The following is a 22,736-nucleotide window of genomic DNA, read 5'->3' as shown; positions in this document are numbered from 1 at the left end:
ATATTTAGTCAATAGAAAATGAAGTGCTAATGTTTGATCGCCTCAAACTTACAGATCTACCTTATAATGCAGTTTGCAAAATGACAAGATACAAAATACAGGACAAACTAAATTAAAATAAAAACAAAACGGAACAAAAAACAATGAATAAAAACAAAACATTTAAAAATAAATCTGAAATAAATAAGATGTAAAAATACATTTTCATAATGAGAAGCTTAAAAAATATTTTGCTCTCCTGCCGGAAAAAAAAAGATTCCACTTCTGTTACGAATATAATAGTTTTTATTACAAATCATAACAGATGGATGGTGAGCGCAGTAAACTTCACGTGGTAAAAACTATTTTAAGAAAGTAAAACGACTAAAGTGCAGATTTCAGTATCTGCGATTGATTGTTTTAGTCTTGTTCAGGTCGTGTAGTTGACAGCCGATCCGCTCAGTTTCGCTGGTTTTGGATTCACACTGTAGACGTGGAAAGCCAGTTTGCACAGTTTAACCTTATTTATGATGAACATTAGACATTTTTAAAAAACAATATGCTGGATTTTGCTATCTTTGCAGTGACATTTGTCATTATTTTAATCGGTGCCGTCCTGTATTTATATCCGGTGAATAAATAAATACCCTTTGATGTGTATTGCCAACTTTTGTAGTTGTGATAATCGTTTGTTTAAGAACTGCTACAATTTGCAAATGACAATCATATTTATAATAGATGCATTAACTCAATGTTTTGTGTTGTTTTAATGGCAGTCATCTAGAAGAGCCTCAGGTATACCTGGACTAAACCCCACAGAGGAAAAGTAAGTCTTAAATTTGTTTTCTGGTCACATTCAACTTTGAGCAACACACTTTTCAATCTGTTCATCTTCCTCAGAGACGGAAACCTGCAGGACATAGTGAGCAAAGGCAGCCTGCACGAATTCTTGGTGGGTCTTCATGATGAGTTTGGATCCGTGGCATCTTTCTGGTTTGGTGGGAGACCGGTGGTCAGCCTGGGTGCCGTGGCCCAACTACAGCAACACATCAACCCCAACCGGACCAGTGAGTAACCTGCCAAGAGCTCCAAGACAACAAATACAAAATCTGCTTGCCATTCACCCTGCGTATGACAAAAAATCCAAACACACTTTCATGTTCGCACCCTTTCCTTAGCGGATTCGTTTGAGACCATGCTAAAGTCGTTGCTACGTTACCAACCAGGTTCAGGAGCAGAAGTGATGAGAAAGAAAGTGTATGAGGGAGCCATCAATAAAACTTTAGAGAATCACTTTCCTATTCTGCTTCAGGTGTGTGTGAAGTATTTTTATATTGTACATTTTTTTCTATTAGTGTCATGGATTTAGGTTCTTTCAACTACTTTGTATTTTGTAGCTGGTGGAGGAAATAGTTGATAAGTGGGCATCCTATCCCAAATCACAGCACACCCCCCTGTGTTCACATCTGCTTGGATTGGCTATGAAAGCTGTCACTCAGCTTGCCATGGGGAGTCGCTTTCAGGACGATGCAGAGGTCATTTGCTTCCGCAAGAACCATGAAGCGGCGAGTGTTTCTTAGTAGTTACTCTGCAATATTGTTTGTTTGTCATAGTTTTCTTTTAATTGTAAAAAAAATCTAAATGTGAATAGATCTGGTCAGAGATTGGCAAGGGTTATCTGGATGGATCACTAGAGAAGAGCTCCAGCAGAAAAGCCCATTATGAGAGCGGTGAGCGAGAGGTTAAGCCCTTTTTGACTGTATTTTTGTTTGTTCAGTGTTCATTGATCAGACACGTTGTTTTTATTATTTTCAGCGCTGGCCGAGATGGAGTCAGTGTTGAAGTCTGTGGTAAAACAGAAGGGTCAAGGGTCTGATCAATCCTCTTTTGTTAACTGTCTACTACAGGCCAATCTGACAGAACGACAGGTGACATCATCTCGACTTCACCTGACCTACACTCAAATGTAATTGATCAAATGATTGATATAAGTGGTATTTTGCTGTCCTCAGGTGATGGAAGATGGTATGGTTTTTACTCTAGCTGGCTGTGTCATCACTGCTAACTGTAAGTCTAAACTTTGCTTCTTTTATTTCAAACCGTGGCCTGTTCTTATCTGTGTCATTTCCCAGTGTGCATCTGGGCAGTACACTTTCTGTCAGTATCAGAGGAAGTGCAGGAGCGGCTCTATCATGAGCTTGATGAAGTGTTGGGGGAAGACCCTGTCACCCTGGAGAAGATTCCTCAGCTCAGGTGAGTTAACATCATAGATTTCCATGGTACCTTTCCAATCTACATTTTGGCCACTAGAGGGCGCGTCTGTGATCACAGAACGGTAGTTAAACACAATTTTTGGTAAAACATATTAGTAGAACATAAAAGTAAAAATCAGAGATGAAAAACATGCATTAACTTATATACAACAGAAGTATAAATAATCCAAGCTTGACAAGCACATCATTTCCTTAAAATTTCCAGTGGCACGTGGAAATTCACAAGATATTGTTTATTCTGTATTGTCTGAAGAACATCAGAAACTGATCCTACTTGTTCATTTGCTCTTATTATTAGCTCATTGATAAAACATTTAATGCTCTCTTGATTTTAAGTAGCTTTGGATGAAAGTGTGTGTGTAATGAACAAATATAAACATGTTTGCATGATTGTTAGTGAGGATAGTTATGTGTGGCTTTGTGTCTAAAAAGAATTGTATATCAGATTTCGGTCAGTTTGTTTATTTTAATAATGTATTCCATCACAGTCTCTCTTGTATGTGTTCCTGTCGCTAAGCATTATGTGCTTATACATTGTGTGAGCTCTACGTTACGTGTTAGTATCAGTCAAATGCACACATGTATATTATTTTGTATATTGACTGTCCTCCCTGCAGATACTGTCAGCAGGTTCTGAATGAAACCGTACGCACATCCAAACTTACACCAGTAGCTGCCAGATTACAGGAGGTGGAGGGGAAGGTGGACCAACATGTCATTCCTAAAGAGGTGAGAACAAGCCTCTGTATGTACGTTAAGAACAAAGTTTATATTAAGAAAGGAAAGAAGAATGCTTAACCGCAAAAGCACAATATTAAAGGTCCAATGTGTCCAAAACGTGACGACATCTTAGTTCTGTGTCAGCCACCGCAGTACTTTGAAATGAAGAGGGGGAAAGTGAGCTTTTGGTTGCAATTCCTAACCTCACCACTAGATGGCGCCATATGTCATGCACTGGCCTGATAGAAACATGTTGACACAGGTCAGGTTTTGTCAGCTCAACCAATAGACTTAAAAAGACAACATGTAAAAATTGCCAAAGCTTGACAAAATATATATTTTTTGTATCACAATATATTGTTTGTTCACTGTGGGCGGGGCTACACAGTGCAATATGACAGAAATGTTTTATCATTTGCCAGTTGCTGTGCATGCCGTTGAACTAAAATGAGATTCACATTAATGTGAATTATTATTTCATTTTGTTTCATATTGTAGATGGTTAGGAGGGTTCGTGCATGTTTAACAAATTAAAAGTCTTTTCTTTTGTGATTTCTGCAGACATTGGTTATTTATGCGCTGGGTGTCGTTCTTCAGGATGCGGATACTTGGTCACTTCCATACAAGTATGTATGTCCTATATAAGGTACTTTAGTAAAGTTTGTAGTGCTTCTGACGGTTTCTCTTCCTCAACAGGTTTAACCCCGACAGATTCGCTGATGAATCAGTGACGAAGAGCTTCTCACTGCTGGGGTTTTCTGGAAACCAGGCCTGCCCTGAACTCAGGTATCCGATATTCACCGGAGCGAATCATTTGTAATCACATTTTAATAATGTTTTCATCTCATTGTCTTTTAGGTTTGCATACACCGTGGCCACAGTGCTGCTGAGCACCCTGGTGCGCAGGTTAAGACTGCACAAAGTTGAAGGGCAGGTGGTTGAGGCCAGGTACGAGCTGGTGTCCACACCCAAAGATGACACCTGGATTACGGTCAGCAACAGGAAGTAACGGAGTCTTCAGGGAAATGATGTCAATATGTTCTGCCGATGTGGTGGTGTTGTGGGTTTACAAATGTGAACTGCGGGGTTGGGCTGCAGTAGACGAGATCAAATTAAAATTCTATTGTGCCGTTTAACATTTCAGCTTTTTGGTTCCAACATTTTTTACTTGGAACACATTTCTTCCATGCTGTATAATGAAAGATCATTGTTTCATAATTATGTTTGATTTGCAATCCTCTATGCTAATAAACAGGAAAAACAAGTGTGCATCCATGCATTCATCAATTCAGATCTCACAAAAAGACAAATCCTCTAATGATAAAGGAACTGAAGCGGAAAACCAGTTTTGATCCTGAAAAAGAAGTTGGGGAGGGATAGAAGTGGGATGGGATTTTTTTCCCTGTTTGCATCATAGAGAGAGAAACAGGAGCGTGTGTACCAGTGAGGGAGAGAGACACACAGGGAGAGAGAGAGAGAGAGAGAGAGAGAGAGAGGGAAGTGTGATGGTGGTGTTTTCCTCCTGAATGCATCCGTAAGATGTGAAGATGGCGGAGCTGCAGATGCTGTTGGAAGAGGAGATTCCCGCCGGTCGAGGAGCTCTGCTGGACAGCTACGCCAACCTAGAGAGAGTCGCCGAATATTGCGAGAGCAACTACATACAGGTAACGATAAACAATAAGACACGACGAACAGACGGACATGAAAAATGACAGGAGTGATGAACCGACCCGACTGTTGGCGAGAGATAAAGCCGACGACCTGACTGAAATCTCCGCGTTGAATCACAGCTTTACACGCAGGCGTCGATTATAACACGTTCGAGTGACATTCGACGCGTTTAGTGCTTGGTTTGTGGTCGTGATTTAGTCAAGAAATGAGGCCTCAGACTCTGAGCTAACAGGCTAGCCCGCTAGCCGAACCGAAACCCGATGTGTAAACCTCAAATTAACCACATCAGTAGAGAGAGTATTTCCTGTCAGTTTTTACACACACTTGACGTTTATCACCGGTATAGGTTTATTAAACACAATGGGAATGACATAAAGTGCATTTTAATCGGTTTGTAAAGAGATTTTAAACAAAACAACGCATTGGTTCGTGAAGTTAGCTGTTCCGCTAATGCTGGAGGCAGAGCCACCCAGCATTTTAGGTGTTAAATGATGTAATGTTCAAGTTTTGTTATTATTATTTGTGAAGTATTAAAATTCGTTTGAGGTTTGTTTATGGTCAAAGGGAAATGCGTGAACTATGATTTTGTATGAAGTATGTGTTGTTTTGGCAGTATTTGTGTAATGCTATTTAATCTTCAGACTTTTCGTAAAGTTTAAGTGGGTTTTATGTAGTGACACTATAATAAGGAGAAATTATTTTTCATATTGTGGAATATATTGGTTTATATAAATGTTTATGGCTGTTATTGTTTTATAAAGGTGCTAAAGAACTATTTAGCATAACAATATCTCTTTACTACAGTGACTGATGCCTAAATGTATGTTAAAAACTTATCAACCATGCAAAGTTGTGGGAACATCAATAAAATTCAATTGAATTCGAAACTATGGTTTACTGTAAAGGTTTCTAGGGATGCACAGATAGGATTCCTTTGACCAATGCAGATTTTAAGAAAACTATCGGCCAATACAGATATCTGCTTGTTCATTTAAACTTTTATCAACCAAATGTTTTAAATAAGCTCAAACACACACATAACATCATTGAACATCATTGGACATGGGTTGGATCCATTTAACATTTAACACGCGTTATTAGATAGACATTAGAAACCAACAAATATGAAGACGGCATCACAACATTGACAGATTCTTTTATTTTGGTCATTGTCATGTACTCTATTTTTGAATGTTGAAAATGTTGGATTACACGGCAGATGTTATACAACGTTCACACACTTTTGTTATATCAAACTCTTTCATGTTAAAGCTGGATTGCTGATGTTTTTTTTAAGTTAATCATAAATCTCTTGTTGTCATGTATGTTCGTATGGATTTTCCCCTGCTAACAGCAGTTTGATGATTCAATTTGGAAACTAAAGTCGGAAGCGATTCATGTTATTTTATCCCTCGTGGGGAATAATACTCAGAAGTGTGTGTACACATCTCCACTTCTCTGTTTTACCCTTGGTCATCTTACACAAATAGTGCATTTTAAATCAAGCTCGGACACTTGTTTCCCTAAAAATACTGAGTGTCTCACATGAACCCGTGCGGAGCGTTGACTGAATGTCACTGGATATGAGTTTGTTCTCTGTGGATGCTGACGCTTGTGTTTTCCGCTTGTGATGCGCTCCTGATAAATATTGCATACTTCAGAACATTGCAGCAATAGCTGTTCTGTAAACGCGCAATGCTTCAGGATCTGTGTTTGTATGAGCTGAACGTTTTTAAACGTGTTAAACAAGTTTGGTTTTGTGGTCGGGCCCACAGGGACCTCGTTCTGCATTAGGATGAACTTTATTGTCCATTCTGTTTGTCTCAGAGCGGAAAATGATCTTTGACACTGGTGGCATATGTACATAGACATAAACAATACACATAACACCACAAACACAAACGAGATCAAACCGCTCAATTAAATTGCCAGATATAAAATAGGATACAATGATAAAAACAAAATCACTTCAAGAGATTATACCGTTTAAAAGAATTACTGCCATTGGAACACTTTCTTTTTAATACAATTCTTCCGAATCAAAATTGATTCACCCCTGGAACAATCTCAAACATAAACATGGAAGTCTTTATAGGGAGACAGACTCCACCGTTTGGTGTATGACGTGTAAGCAGCATCAGAATTGCCCTAAATATCTGCATGTGAACGAGCTGGGATCACTTACCCACCGGTGTTTACTTCAGATTGAGATGATTTGTGCCTGCGTGTGGTCCGGGGTCTGTTTTTAGTGCAGCATGTAACACAATATTTCCAGTCTTTCTGTACCCACTTCCTCGAGTAAAGTGTGTTGCAGACAGAAATGAAAGACAGTTTTCCAAAGAACCATTTCATGGTTTCTAATTGCATAGTTGAGCCGGTCAATCCAGTTTGTTTCAAGAAAACCAGATTCATTGATAATTGCTAAATTATTTGTACACTTGTCTTATTGTCACATGTAAACAATTTTTTATCCATCCAAATGTAAAGTTGAGTGATCCAATGTTTTCCTCAAATCGCTGACGTCTAGAGGGATCTTATTTGGATGTGACAGCACTGTTTTTAGTGCTGGGAAGGTCATTATAATGATTAAACATGTTTGCATTACGAATCTGTTCAGGCTAGATATTATATTATAGAAATAACTATATGTAAATTTGGTCATTTTCTCCACCATTTGCCATTTCAGAGGTATTTTTATAACAGACCAACAACAAATCCAGGAGCTGTCAGGATCCTGAAAGAACACATATTTAGATTTATGCATGTAGTAAAAGATTTCATTCAAAGCCATCTTTTCTGTATCAAGCTATCCATTGTTATGGTTTTGTGTTGTTTGACAAATCGTATTTGAATGGAGCAGTATTTGAGATGTATGGAATTTGGGATTTTTAGTCACTTTACGATTTTGGTCACTGTTTTTTATATTAAATATAATGCCACTAGAAGCAGTTTCTGTGTTTTTTCACATTTGCTTTGAACGTGTCTCTCATCTTCTCTCATAAAATCCTTTTTCCCTACCATCACAGTACCATTCGTCAATGGGCCTACACATATATGTGACCGTATCACCATGGTTACGCCAGAGGGAATGATTGATGGTTGTAGGTGACCAATGAGGCGGTGGCCTGAAGCACCATTCGGTAACTCTGATTGGCTGTTGCTTGTGGAAATGAATCATGAGGGCGAGAGCAAGTCGGTGACACAATGTTTTTCACCTCCAGTCATCCATCTGTGCTGATATGAACACTTTCTCTTCTTCTCTTCTCTCTAGTCTCCAGATAAGCACAGAGCTCTTGAAGAAACCAAAAGCTACACCACTCAGTCTCTGGCCAGTGTTGCGTATCTGATCAATACTCTTGCCAACAATGTGCTCCAGATGCTGGACATACAGGCGTCCCAGCTGCGCCGCATGGAGTCCTCCATCAACCACATCTCACAGGTACATCCATTCCACACACTCTCTTTTGAAATAAAAAAACGAATGTAGTTGTTACGACTGCTTTTACTTCCTATATCTTCAAGTTCTGTGTTTAGTTTGGTTAAGTTGGTCAAGTGATCGATTGGATGCTTCAGCATACATTTCTGCGTAAATAACCTCACCGACTCCCCCAATTTAACATTTTTCCCTAGACGGTGGACATCCATAAAGAGAAGGTGGCTAGACGAGAGATCGGCATCCTCACCACCAATAAGAACACTTCTCGCACACACAAGATCATCGCACCAGCCAATCCCGAGAGGCCTGTACGCTACATCCGCAAGCCCATTGACTACAGTCACCTTGATGACGTTGGCCACGGTGTGAAGGTATACCCAACGCCAGTCGGAACGTTACTGTGTGTGTGACAGGTGTTTATTACCCATCTATGAGCACACACATGTGTCGGCTTGACTGTGAAATCTGGCACAGACTGAAGTGAAATTAGTCCAAGATAATTATAGTATGGGGATAGCTGGTCTTTGTGGTGCTGATTGATGTCATTCGTCATCTTCTGGTAGATGAACTTAAAGGGAAAGTCCACTCAAAAAATGAATTCACGCATCTCGATTCACTTTCATATATGGTGGAAAAAGCTAAAGCAAGAGGCAGCATGCTTAAATTATTTCATTTTAGAAAGACATGACAAAAAATTGTCCCACAGTACATTTATTTTTGGGTGAGCTGTCCCTTTAAATAACCAATTCCATGAGGCCCGTATACTGAGTTTTGTGTGTGTGTGTGTGTTTCTTTTTTCTACTCTTAACACTAACGGTTCCTATCTTTTCTCTCCTCACTTCTCTTACTGCCTTCATGTCTGAGTGTAGTGGTTACTAAGGTTTAAGGTAAGGAATCAGTCAGGCTTCTGTTAGCGTGAGTTTAGTGTTTGAGGTATATCATTTTTGAGCTCGGGAAGACAGAATAATATTTATCTTTTGAACTAAAGGTCAACGCCCAGAATATGAAAGCGGGTACGACTCCACGCACAGCTGCTCCTACCCAGAAACCCCCCAGTCCCCCCGCCCCGGGCAAAGGCACCATTGGGTAAGAAAATGATTGATGTGATTGGTGAGAAATGACATACATTTAAGATATCAACCCTGATCCGATCATATGTTTTGTTAATGGTGATTGAAAAACAAGTCTTATCTTTATTCCTGACACACACACACACACACACACACACACACACACTTGTGACTGCGGTCTGTTTTGTTCTGTGTTCAGGGACTGACACACTAAAGCGTTGTGTATGTGTGTGTGTTTCAGTCCGTGTGCCTTTTTCTGCCACTGCAGGTCACGGCGGACGACAAGCTGTCATGTTGTGTGTGTGTGATGTGTTGGTTTTATTCCGTCAGTGAGTTTTTACATCCGATGTTTGTTACTGTTGAACCTCAGTCGTGTTCTTCCCACTCATGCCCATGTCCACGGCCCCCGACGCCTCACTGTCACCATGGCAACATTGAGTACACACAATTAGTATAGTGGGCAGACACTTTTGGACTTCCTACATCAAAACACTCTTCACAATCTCATGCAGTTATGGGAGTTGTCAGTGATATCCGATTCCACTCCTTTGCACGTCTTAAAATATTTTAACCCCGCCCCCTCGGCAGGCGACACTCCCCTTACCGGACGCTCGAGCCAGTGCGTCCACCCGTCATCCCTAACGACTATGTGCCGAGTCCTACACGCAACAACGCGCCTCCCCTGCAGAGCCCGGCTAGAACTGCATCTGTAAATCAGAGGACCCGCACGTACAGGTACTCACACACACACACACACACACATACATTCAGATCGGCCCCTCATGCTATCTCACCCTCTCTTTCCTCATCCTCTCGTCCTGTCTGTCTGTCGTTCTGTGTATTTGTTGAGCGTCTCCGTCGCCGTGTGACTCAAGTTAACCGTCATTCACTAACGTTCTGGTTTCTTCTCCTTGGCTTTTATACTGGAGCTTGTTTTGGGTTCAAACAGCCATATCCTCCGTAAAGAAGAGCTCTGTCCCTCACCCCCTTTCTTCTATTTCAGTCTCTTTTTTACTCTATCGTTTCATCCTCCCGCTCTTTGCATTCTCAGCGCTCCGCTCTGATTTCCTGAGTCTCTGGGGACAAGCAGAGATCACATAATCACATTCTTACGGATCTCTTCTTCCTTCATTTCTCAGATTCTCACCCACAATTCCTCAGTCAGTGCCTTTATGAAGATAGCTGTCTTTGTAGATCTATTTTATACATTCAGGATGTAAACTGGCAATCGGACTGAACTTGGCCCTAAGGGAAAGCGATTAGGATTGCAAGCACGATTCAGTTGATTTTTATGCAATAGCGTGTTGGTTTATGTGCATGTTGTGTGTTTCTTTGTATGTACGTCAGCAGCGGCAGCAGTGGCAGCAGTCACCCCAGCAGTCGCAGCAGCAGCAGAGAAAACAGTGGGAGTGGAAGTGTGGGCGTGCCTATCGCCGTGCCAACCCCTGCCCCGCCCACAGCCTTTCCTGGTGAGACCTCCACTTACTCTAGTATCTCTTTATATCAATTTGCGCTCCTGATGCTCATTTCTGATTTTCTAGTAAAAATAACTCCTCTTTCTGTTCACCCCTGTGCCTGTTTCTCTCCCCCCTGGCCCTGTTGCACCTTTCAATCTCTGTTCCGTCTCGTTCTCTTCTCCCCTGGGCTTCATGTCTCTGTGTGGCGTGCGGAGCTGCAGGTTTAACACTTGGCCCTCCCAACCCCCCCAAACCTCCCCCGAGCGTTACAATCCCCGCCCCTCCCGTCCCCCCGCCTCCTCCCACCCCCGAGCCCGTGCCCCCCGTCCCAGCCCCCACCGCTGCTCTGCCAGCAGAGGGCCCTCCTGAGATACCACCCCCCCCACTACTGCCCCTCACCCTCCCCGTTACCACCAACACCAGCCTTGCTGCTGCAACAAGCACCCCCGCTCAAGGTGAGTCCCCTCACCTACCCCAACTCCATCCATTCACGTCACATCACCCAGAAGTCATCTGTCTTCTAACTCACCCACGCGTCACCTGCATGGGCTTGGCTTGCTGTGCGTCTGTGATGTTCCTGGTGAATTTCAGATTTCTTTTGCACGCGTCTCCATCACCCCTCATTTGTGCTCGTGCTTCCTTTGGAACAAAGCGTTCGTTGGCAAATCAAAATAAAGAATACAGTGGGCTTACATTACATTGTCATTTTTACTTTGACATAATTCTCTGACAGGAGGCCATATCGTTTGCAATGGCTTTGGTACAAAAGCTTGTGAGCTTCATACTTGGACAGCATTTTAGGGATCATGCAAAGCAATGTTGCCTAGAGGGTAGCTGCCTATACAGACAGCAAGGCAATCTTATACATTCTAGAGGACAGTCGTGTCTTCAGTTCATTCCATATAGAGTATAGTGTCTTAATCTGTGTTTCCCAGAAAAACTATTCAGAATATTTTCATTCATTTGTTTTGCTGTCTTTTAGGCAACGGTCCTCACTTTTATAGTATGACCCGGCCAATGACGCGACACGGCACGCCCTCTGTGGGAGGTTCCCTGCCGTATCGCCGGCCGTCATCAGTTACTGGACAGCCTAACAACAACAACAACATGCCTCAGAACACAAATCCAAACATGATCGAAAACCAGCTGAATGGAGGACCACACTACAACCAAAATCAAGGTAGAGGTCATACCTCCTCAAATGCAAAAATACAGTTTTCAATAACACTTCTATTTTCGGCCATTGGCTAAATGAAAAGAAGATTTTTCTCACCTCCCAAACTCACATTATTGGTTGAATGGGTGTCGTCATGTCACCCTGACCTAAAGGCTCACACAAGACACTTTTCAATGTGCCGCATTTTTCCTCTTTCAAAGGAAAAACATGTGAACGACTAAAAAATTGAAAATAAAACTCTGATGGTTGAAATGTGCAATTTTAGTGTCTCGCTCATATTGTTTGCCCTCGTTTCATTGTTTCTATGTTTCACCTACACTGTGATCATTTCTCTCTTCTCTGTCCTTTCTGAATTGTATCTGTGTTTTTGGGCTGAGTAGCCCCTACGGCCCCTCCGCCCCCTTCTATTCTCCAGATCACTCCTCAGCTCCCGCTCATGGGTTTTGTGGCTCGGGTTCAGGAGACCAGTAAGTTATCCACTCGGAAACACCAGCCTGTGCCGTAGATGCATGTTTTTTTTTTGTGCCAGACATTTTGCATGTATTGTCTTGCACAAAACTGTGATAGGACCCCTGTTGATCCATCATGAATCTTCTCCACATATTTTCTGCATGTCTTATACCGGTTTCATACACACACTGAATTTTGCAAGTAAAATCCGCATTTCTGGGAGTGTGAATCCCAGAAATTATTGTACCAGTAACAACAATGTTTTTGTTCTTGTGTCGTGTATGTCACTTTTGACCCCTACTAGCAGTTTTCCCTTAACTTCCCCTACCAGCATGACTCATTTGTCTCGCTTAAGTTACCAGATTCCTTTAAACTCTTAAAATTCTTTCAGTTTCAGATGCTCCTCCTCCCCCGCCCCCTGCAGGAGTGGTAGAGTTTGAGGAAGCAACACCGCCCCCACCTCCTCCAGAGATTTATGAGGATGAGGAGGGTGATGATGAGGAAGAGTCAGCAGTGGTGGAGTACAGCGATCCGTACGCTGAAGAGGACCCGCCGTGGGCTCCTCGCAGTTACCTTGAGAAAGGTGGGAGTTCATTTAGCGGTTAAAACAACTTTTTAGTTGATAAAAAAATATTTTTTCTAATGGCCCTTTCTTTTGCGCTATCTTCCATCAGTGGTGGCGATTTACGACTACATGTGCGATAAAGAAGATGAGCTGTCCTTCCAGGAGGGGGCGATCATTTACGTCATCAAAAAGAACGACGACGGCTGGTTCGAGGGGGTGATGAGCGGCACCACCGGGCTCTTCCCCGGGAACTACGTGGAGTCCATCATGCACTACGCCGACTGAGCCACCGGGTGGCGCCGCTGCTCCTTCTTCCTCATTTTTCTGAGTGCGCACATACATACACACAGGAACATTCTGTCAATTTTGCAACACTACGTCATGCACAGGCTTGTTGCGGACGAACAAACTGATAACTAGCTCCAGAAACAATAGAGGCATTGTGTACGTTGGTAAAGAGGACAGTGGCCAATTGTAGGGGTAAAACTGTTGAAAAATGTAAGATAAATACATCGAGAACATTTATTCATCTCTATTTGAATCTTTTAGAAATATGTATCGGAAACGTGTTGGTTTGCTTGACTTGTGTTGATATCGATTGCTTTGCTTTTGCTCATGTACACCTGTGTCTCTCTCTGTTCTGGAAGGGTCGTAGCTAGTGAAAGAACAGTTATTCTTCCGTAAAGCCTCATGAGATTTCTCAGATGAAGAGTGGTCAGAAGATGGACACTGTGGACATGCATGTTCCTCATTTCTTGAGTCACGTGACCAGCAAACAACAGAATGGCTTTTGCCAAGAACGAGAGCAAAGATTTACACGTATTATCATACCAGGAAATAAGAGAGTTTAGATTCAGGTGGGTTTTTTCTTGTTTCCCTTTTTGTTGGAGGTTGGATTTTCATTTTATAAACATACATTCGGAGTGCAGTTCTACTTTAGCAGAAGGATATACCAAAGTGTTGGTTTGAATCGCTCACGGGACCGAAAACAACCTTAAAATACTTCATTTTTCTCCATTCCGTTACCTTGATTTCTTTCCGACAAAGATTTTATTGCTTGATATATTTGCAAGTCTGTGTTTTCTTTATATGTATGATAAAAAGGAAAAAAAACACTATTAAATTGTTCAGGAAGTTTGTGCCATAAAGAAATGTTTATAGACGGTCATATTTTTGGTCACGAGAGGTTGAATCCTGTGTTCTCCAGGAAGATTTTGTGTATGTGTTCTTTAACCTCCGATTCATCCCTCTGACCAACTGTGGACTTAAAGATACAAGATTATACTTATATGTATGTTATATATTGATTTATATTATAAAAATACTATTGTGTTGATGTATGACTGATGTAGAGAAAAGAGACCCCCCATTATCTGCAATAACAAAGGCACAGTTAGAAAGTCCTCAGTGATGAGCTCGAGATATCTATGAAGCACAAGAGATTAACATGATCTTAGGGACCTTACAAAATGTGAAGAACTGACTTTTGGATGAAGTGAAAAACAGAAACCAGCCCAATCTTTCAAATCATCCTCTGACCCACATGTAAATAATGTGGAACAAACTGTAATACTAATGCACAGAGACTTTTTCTATCAAGTACTTTGATGTCTATATGTAAGTGTGTGTGCGAGTATGTGAGGGTGAAACTGAGTTCGCTGTTTATGGATCTTTGGTGACTTGCTTGTCTGTGTGCAAATCTTTATTTTCAATGAAAGGTCTGTGGTGGTGAGTATGTGTGAAACGAGTCTTGCATGTTGATCATTTCTGTGATTTTCCTGCTGATGGAGAATAAACTGGATATCTGGTCTACTCGCTCAGACTGATGAAGTTTTATTTCCGGTCCCTGTGTATCAAGCTTATGAAACATTTATAGTTCTATTAATTCTAAAGAAACAAAAATGCAAAATAATCCTGTACTACCCGAAATAAGAGTTTCAATCTTCATCACTTCTGACTCTATTGCAAATGTTTTCTTTATGATGTCGCTGCACATTGGCAAATCTTAGGGTTCAAGTCCACTGACCCGCATCACACTCCACCTTTCAATTTATGAAGTAAAAAATCACAAATCCAGGCAAGTTGAGTGGTCCATTTTTAATGTATTAATTGTCAATTTTAACATGAAATCTTTCTCGGGTTATGTTCATAATAGTATAAATCCAACTGATGTTGGAAATTTAGACAATCTTTACAAACTCTCTTTTCAACCCTGACACAGCTACCTTAATGACCCCAGAGTTACATATTTTATAAGTCTAGATTTGATTTGAATATTTGAGATTTTTTTTAGATCTACAGTAACTAAAAAAAGTCACATTACGCTATCATAAATTCAAAGTCTTTAATAGAGGACATACTGGAGCAGTGTACTAACTTACAGCCGAGCAAAAATGGTCATTTAACTAAAGTGCAAAAATCAAATCTATCCTTGTGTTCCCATGTGTAATTAATGACCATATAACACAAATTTCTATTCAAATATATCTTCCAGTACAATAATAATCTGAGCTCTGAGTCAGAAGTTCACAGTTTTAAACGCAAGCTACACATTTAGTGCACTTCTACAGTTGATAGTTTCTCCTGTACGTGTCTTTCCCTCTCCCATGTCAAATCATTAGTAGTAATCATGTAGAATTTATCATATATATATATATATATATCCGAGACTCCCTGTTAAACCGAAACCCAAATGTGAAAAAAATCATTTCTAAGAGAGAAACTGGTCAAGACATTAACCTACACACACATAGTTTTACGCGTAATATTGCTCACGTCCTCTCTCTGATATATTGATCGCTGCTATACAGAGAAAGAAATCGGAGATCTGCATCCACACGCGGGACAGAAACAAAAAAAGGTTTAAAGGCAGAAGAGAAAAGGGAGTGGAATTCATCAAAAGGGGGTTATATTTTGCTACCCTGCCGTCTTCTCCACCTACGGCTCACAGATCAGCGTCTCCGTCACATACTTGTTCTCAAAATGCAGGATCTTGTGACAGTTAAGAGCCTCTCGCTTCTGGATACCTGTAAGGAAGAAACAGAAAAGATGTATGCTTGTTCTCGAAAATATTTTCAAATGTCAAAATGAACTTAAGAATGGAAGGTCTATACAAGTTAGTTTGTTTACCAAAAACGGTCTCTCTGCGCTCCAGTTTAAAGGTGTCTTTGCCTCTGCACAGGCCGTTGATGAAGTAACCCAGCTGTTCCATGTGCTCCACCCTCCCAGTCACCATCATGTGCTCATGGACCAGGTAAGACTGTGGCAGGTATGTTCCAGCCTACACAAACACACACACACACAGTTGTATTATAACAAACTTGCATATTAGACTACAGCGGCGTGTTTTAAAGTGCTGCCCACCTGCACAATTGTTTTAAACAAATGCACCTATGATACCCAACAATGTTATTTAGACAACTCAATAGGTTTTGGGGCAGCCTTAAGAAACCTAGAAGCAATGTGAAGTGGAAAAATAAATACATTTTTAGTATACTTTAATAGTATTTCCTACAGTACACAGATTGCATCAAAGGAAAAGCTAAGCATGTGTCAAAGGGAATCAGCGAAAGTTCTATATAAGATTAATTCATTTTCCAGCACAATCATTGCTTATATAAAAAACATGAGTGTGTGTCAGAAATTGGAGTGGTAGCGGTTCAGAAACATTGTGGTTACCTTGATGTTCACCAGCAGCTCCAGCAAGTCTCTGGGTGGCATCACAACAGAAGTGTTGAGAGGAATGACGTAGCATTTGTTCAGACGCAGATCCAGATAAGCTGTCAGCCTCTGAAAGCAGAAGAGAAAGAGATTCTGTCCCTGTAATGCCATTTTGCAGAGGTGGGGGACTCGAGTCACATGACTTGAGTCGAGTCACAATTTTCAGGACTTGGGACTTGCTTGATTGTTGTAAGAAAATGACTTGACTTTGACTTGAGAGCAAGTGACTTGAGACTTGACTTAAAGTGGAAGACTCGACAATGACTTAAAGTAATAAATTAATAATAAAGTAATACAATTAGTTTAAAAAATAATTATTGTAACTCAGCAGCACTAATTAGCGCCTGTGTCTTTAACGCTACACAACTCCGCGCCAAACATGGCAGACAAGAATCAAGCTCCACTGATAGTCACGTTCGGCTATAAGGACTTTGAACTTTATTGGACCGTGCAAATATAAAAATATTTGCCAGATGCAGAGCAAGAATGTCTGACACGACAACCACACGTCAAATTTCATCCGACATTTCAAGAACCATAAGGGAAGATAAGAAAGTAATTTATTTATAGTCAATGTAATAAAATGATTACTAATGTAATGAATTAATCGTTTCTGTTTGTGATAATTTGGCTTTGGTTGTTTTTTTTACACTAGTTCAAATAGAAAACAAATGTTCTCAAATGATATTTTACGTATGAAACATGCATATTGCGCGTCCAATGCAGAGATGACGATTAAGCATCATAACTTCATCCCTGGGCAATATTTACAGACATTAAAATTTTATTTATATTCCATGCCCGGATTTCCCTCTCCCTAGACACTTCCTCCAGCTCTTCCGGGGGGACACCGAGGCGTTCCCAGGCCAGCCGGGAGACATAGTCCCTCCAGCGTGTCCTAGGTCTTCCCCGGGGTCTTCTTCCGGTGGGACATGCCCGGAACACCTTCCCGGGAAGGCATCCAGGGGGCATCCGGAAAAGATGCCCGAGCCACCTCAGCTGGCCCCTCTCGATGTGGAGGAGCAGCGGATCTACTCTGAGCTCCTCCCGAGTGACCGAGCTTCTCACCCTATCTCTAAGGGATCGCCCAGCCACCCTGCGGAGAAAGCTCATTTCGACCGCCTGTATCCGGGATCTTGTCCTTTCGGTCATGACCCACAGCTCATGACCATAGGTGAGAGTAGGAACGTAGATTGACCGGTAAATCGAGAGCTGAGCCGCTCTTCACCACGACGGACCGGTACAGCGACTGCATGACTGCAGAAGCCGCCCCGATCCGTCTGTCAATCTCCCGTTCCATCCTTCCCTCACTTGTGAACAAGACCCCCAGATACTTGAACTCCTCCACTTGAGGCAGGAACTCTCCATCTACCTGAAGTGAGCCAGCCACCCTTTTCCGACTGAGAATTTTATTTATATTCTGCCGAAATGAAAAAGATCTGTTTATTTTGATGAACGAGATTCAAGATCGAAGTCAATAAAATGATCCGAGATTCCCATCACTAGATGTAAATTCCCTATTGTGACCTATAAATGGACAGCACAAGTATTACAACATCATATATATATATAACATATAACAGGCAGATTTTCAGACACAATACTTAGTTTATAAGCTTCATAGCGACATTCTGTCAGATATTCTGTCAGATACAAGTATTTCCATTTCTGTGTCTATGTAAACATATGAAAATGTGTATCTGCTGGAACCAAACTTAAAGCACACACATAGGCAAGTGATCAGCACTTAGAATTGATTTATATTTACAATTGTAAATAATATATGTATATAAGTTCATATTTTTTCAGAAATAAACATGTATCGTAAAAATGTACCTCTGTTTAGTTTAGTACTGCGACTTGACTTGACTTGACTTGTCCCTTATCAGGACTTGACCTGACATGCTTAGGGTGAAATGTCTAAACTGTGACTTGAGATTTGACTTGAGACTTGATGGTTAAGACTTGAGACTTGCTGGACTCGACCATATGTGACTTGTCCCCACCTCTGCCATTTTGTTTCTTGGATCGCTTTTAGATTTTTTCCCCTCTTGTTCACTGCTATTTTCATAATGTTGTAAAAGTTTTTGTAGGCGACAAACGCTTCTTACCCTGTTGAAGTCATGGACGATGTCGGCGGGGTCGCTGTCACTGAACTTGGGCACTGGAATGTTAATAAGAGCCACTCCCTCGTCCTCCAGAACTCTCACTCTCTCCTCAATCCTTCTTGATGAGGTTGGCAGCTCAAACTCGCCCTCCTCGTGGCTGTCTTGTATCTTGTAATTCTCCTCCATGTAGTCCACTCCACAGAAATACACCGTCTCCTGAAGATCATCATCAGAATAAGCATCAATCAGAACAAACGACCAACTGCTGCTTTCAAAAATGTTCTATGTGTTGTAGTTCCGTGTTACGCTTCTCTCACCTGAATGAAGTAATACCTGTACAGGTAAGCTCCGCCCATCACCACACCAGACAGGATAAGAGCCAGGCCCAAACGCATGCACCAGCACCAGGCCCTGGACTGCTGTCTGACACGGAGGACGTCCTCTACATCCTGTGAGCATACATACAAACACACACACACAGAGTCAAATCTGGCCACAGGAAAACAAATTAAAATGAAACTGATCAAAATCTTAGTACACGACGCAGTTCCTTTAAAGTAAGCTTGCGACAGCTAACATTCTTTTATATTATGTGTAATACACAAAAAAAGAAGGAACAAACAGATCAGGTTTTTTTATTAAAGGCTTCACCTGGAAAGTGTGTTTGCATTTTCAAAAGTCCAGAAAGATCTCAGTCCCAAACGCACCTGCTTACTGTTTATTTGTGCTCGATGAGAAACATTTTCCTTTCAATGGATGCAAGCTTGTTTAAACTCGGGTGTGGCTTCGGTCAAAAACAAATGCGTCGTGTGCAACAGATACTGGGAATTTTCTAACTTCCTCAAGGGACCAACAGGAACAAACATACAGCATGATGCAAATGAACAAAACATCTGCTGACACAAGGAGAAAGCGAAAAAGGGCATCGTTTAGAACGAATCTGAACATTCATCCGATTGTCATTGTACAATGAAGAGAAACAAAATAAACTGTTTACAACATTCACAAGACTCCAGGGAAAATGTGCAATAAAAGTGAGCGGATTTCACATGGAAAAGACTACAACGTATACAGGTTTGTTTACAGGCGTGTCTGGGGAAGGCATTTCCCATGATAATAGTGCAATTCAGATTCTAATAAACATCAACCTCTTCTGACACTATCTTCCTCTTAACTTTAACATTGTGTCTGCTGTGCTCATCTAAAACAGCCTGAACTTCTCAGACAACACTCATTGGGAATGCTGATAAAGCAAACACCTGAAGTGATTCTGTCATGAAAACAATGTGGCCTTGAAGTCAGACAAAATCTAGGACACCAGATCTGAGCTGGAATTATCTTTGAAAGCACGCCAACAACGCAACTTGTAATTCAGCAGAAGTCATCCTCAATCGCTGCCTTCATCTAGTTTAGAGTATTAATATATCTATGATCCCGAGGAATGCATTGACAAAATGTTCATATGCGCTCCTACTTGTAACTCGCTTTGGATAAAAGCGCCTGCCAAATAAAAAATGCATTAATGATTATTCTCATTTATTCAACAGGATCCCAAAACACAGCGCTTCAAAGATTCCCTTTAATCTACAAATACACCCGTTTTAAAATCCTCTACGCCTCACGCGTGGGCACATCGACACACACCACAGAACACGCCAACACGGCTTGGCCTCAACAGAGGCGTCATTGTTTAAATAAGCCGAGCCTGCAGGAGTTTCTGTAAGATTATTGTTTTGGGTAGCCGGCTTCAGACACGGGTTCAGTGATGCTCTGATCACCTGTGTGACAGAGGACTTCAGACCGCACAGCAGGCTTTAAACAGCTTATCTCGTGATGATTTGATACCTTCAGCTCATTCAGATAAGCATTAGAGTCTCTGGTGACGTGGAAAGGTAAAACACACTTCTCAATGAATTAAAGGGCTAGGTCACCTAAAACGGAACATTCTCACAAAATGCTTCAAAATGCACACATTTAAGTAATCCAAATGACTCTGTACAAAACTGATATCAAAAAGCATTTGGTATTAACTTGATCATAAAACAGTACATCCTATATAGTATGCATTCATTCTTGACATATTTCATCCGACTTGTTTTCTGTGACATGATGTTTTTCAGACCCTTGACTTACTAACAACAATAAAAAAGTAAAAAAACAATTAACTCCAAAACAATCCATGTACTAGTTCTTATAACTCGAAACCACCTGGCTTAGCGGAGATTCACATTTCCCGTCTAAAACCGCACGGAAAACGCGAGCTGCACCGCTTTCTCCACTCAAATGACCCGATGTGCGAAGAAAAATGTCCACACTGTACAGTATGGGCCTCGCGATCGCGTCGTTCCCTATTTGAACGCGTCTACATTTATGCTGGAATCACACCAAACGCGAACTATCTCGTTCCACGCTCATTATTACTCGGCAGAAAAGTTCGTTATTATCACGCGAATGTCGCGATCTGGCAAATATTTTCAAACTTTGTGGAAAAAGAGATTGATGCGTGCTCGCTGCAATCGCCCTGCCCGATTCACACTGCCTTCCACGAGTTCTTTATATGCAATTGACTTTATTCGCGTTTGGTGTGAACCCATTGTAACAAACTTGCGCGCGCAACGGACGCGAAATGTGAATCGGGCCTTACACATTTACAATATGGTTGTATGTTAAACTCTTATATTCTACAAAATATGCCACAATTGATTATAAACACGGTTTCAATCGCTAAATAACCTCTAAATAATACTATTTTTGTTTGTTTCGAGTTGCATTTTTTCACTTAACAAGCTATTTTTATCCAGGGTGCCAAACAAATAAGAAAGCATTTTTATTTTGTGATCACGTTTCTGATGGATGTATGTGATTTATAGATCTTCTATATTCTGGGACACATATTATAAGATAAAATGACAACTTGGTAATATAAACGCGTCGCTTGTGTTCAGCTGGATAGAAAAAGAATGACAGTCTTATATTTAGGTGAAATATTCCTTTAACCCTTCTCACGTTTGTCAAAACATAACTCATCAAGTCACGTCATCAGGACAGTGTTGTGTCTGCTGAAAAAAATTATTCACGATCTGTTAAACCCGATTCGCACATCCGGTGCTGACTCACGCGCAGTGACAGCAGACGCATCTGAGTGGGAGCAAGTCTCGCGCCTATTTAAGTCTCCCACGATATACTGGCAAAACATACATTTCCTCTTCACGACCGCAAGGTCTCGTGCACTTTAGTATCACATGCATTCGTGCATAAATGCACCAGTGTGTTAAAGAATAAACGGTTAAAGAAGTAAAATGGATCTAATTGGCATCTTTTCCAAACACTATGTTTTAAATATAACCTTGCACGAGCATGCAAAGTTGTGTCTCTACAAAAACGAAAGTGCAACGCGTTCATGGTTTGTGGTGTTTTTGTTGAACTGTCGGCCATTTTCCTTTAAGCACACACAAACACAAACAACAAAACTGAACAAATACACACAAGAAAATACGCGTAAATGACCCAAACACGGGGATAAACGCTACACGTGTGATTTTATTTAAGCTAATATAGATGACAAAACATTACTCGTTAACAAAACGTTTTCACCACTTTTGCCCTTTTAAATGTTAAATATCCTCTCGACGTTATCTAACGTATACGTTCTGCTCGAACCCTGTCACCACGTATAAAGACGTATTATAATTCACGATTTAACACAACGTCGTTGTCAAAGTCTCGACGTTTGTTTTTAGTCAAATTAGCATGTTTAGCGCTACCGAAACTCACCACATCTTGAGGGATCAAAGCTTGTTCTTTCTCCTCCTTTATCGGATCTTTCTGCCCGAGAGCGGAGTTGAACGCAAGTTTAACCATGTTAAATAACAGAAATTTGGGTTCGTGTTGTTTTTTATTTCTCAAAATAATAGCGACAGCTCAGTGAAACCGACGATCTCTCTCGACAATGTCGTCCAACAACTCGCTGTGGCGCATTTAGCTCGAGCCGACCGTATTTAGACTGCACGTGCAGGAATCATCCAGCAGTGGCGCTGTTTCCCCTCTCTTTATATAATCCTACATTTCATTAATATCGTGTATTATAATCAGAATGTTTTTACACGATTT

The 22,736-nt window shown here is 41.1% G+C and overlaps 3 protein-coding genes across 19 annotated transcripts; 2 read left to right on the top strand and 1 right to left on the bottom strand.

The window, feature by feature from the left end:
- Positions 1-434: 434 nt before the first annotated feature.
- Positions 435-4,236, top strand: LOC130424518 (cytochrome P450 20A1). The gene is made up of 13 exons (XM_056750256.1): positions 435-610; positions 756-805; positions 880-1,046; positions 1,158-1,291; positions 1,377-1,544; positions 1,631-1,709; positions 1,795-1,907; positions 1,992-2,046; positions 2,112-2,232; positions 2,870-2,981; positions 3,534-3,598; positions 3,669-3,758; positions 3,831-4,236. The coding sequence occupies exons 1-13, from the start codon at positions 539-541 to the stop codon at positions 3,979-3,981; spliced, it is 1,377 nt and encodes a 458-aa protein (XP_056606234.1). The 5' UTR covers positions 435-538; the 3' UTR covers positions 3,982-4,236.
- A 186-nt stretch (positions 4,237-4,422) lies between these two features.
- Positions 4,423-15,825, top strand: abi2b (abl-interactor 2b). Of its 17 annotated transcripts, none has more exons than XM_056750238.1 (12): positions 4,424-4,636; positions 7,915-8,082; positions 8,274-8,450; positions 8,949-8,966; positions 9,068-9,165; positions 9,738-9,884; positions 10,500-10,618; positions 10,828-11,061; positions 11,589-11,786; positions 12,164-12,250; positions 12,625-12,816; positions 12,908-15,825. In XM_056750238.1, exons 1-12 carry the CDS (start codon positions 4,520-4,522, stop codon positions 13,081-13,083), a joined length of 1,731 nt encoding a protein of 576 aa, XP_056606216.1. In that variant the 5' UTR covers positions 4,424-4,519; the 3' UTR covers positions 13,084-15,825. The 17 variants fall into 17 exon arrangements, with proteins under 17 accessions (XP_056606232.1, XP_056606216.1, XP_056606218.1 ...); XM_056750237.1 differs by having other exon boundaries at positions 4,425-4,636; positions 10,497-10,618; XM_056750240.1 differs by lacking the exon at positions 8,949-8,966.
- itm2ba (integral membrane protein 2Ba) lies at positions 14,881-22,626 on the bottom strand. Its single transcript, XM_056750257.1, has 6 exons — positions 22,401-22,626; positions 18,944-19,075; positions 18,630-18,842; positions 16,477-16,587; positions 15,928-16,078; positions 14,881-15,824 (listed from the first exon to the last, which is right to left on the bottom strand). The coding sequence occupies exons 1-6, from the start codon at positions 22,485-22,487 to the stop codon at positions 15,736-15,738; spliced, it is 783 nt and encodes a 260-aa protein (XP_056606235.1). The 5' UTR covers positions 22,488-22,626; the 3' UTR covers positions 14,881-15,735.
- Between the last annotated feature and the right edge of the window lie 110 nt (positions 22,627-22,736).

This window comes from Triplophysa dalaica, chromosome 6 (genome assembly GCF_015846415.1).
Source record: "Triplophysa dalaica isolate WHDGS20190420 chromosome 6, ASM1584641v1, whole genome shotgun sequence".
NCBI lineage: Eukaryota > Metazoa > Chordata > Actinopteri > Cypriniformes > Nemacheilidae > Triplophysa > Triplophysa dalaica.
Note: the sequence above shows the minus strand (reverse complement) of the source record. Positions and strands in the feature narration are given on the sequence as shown.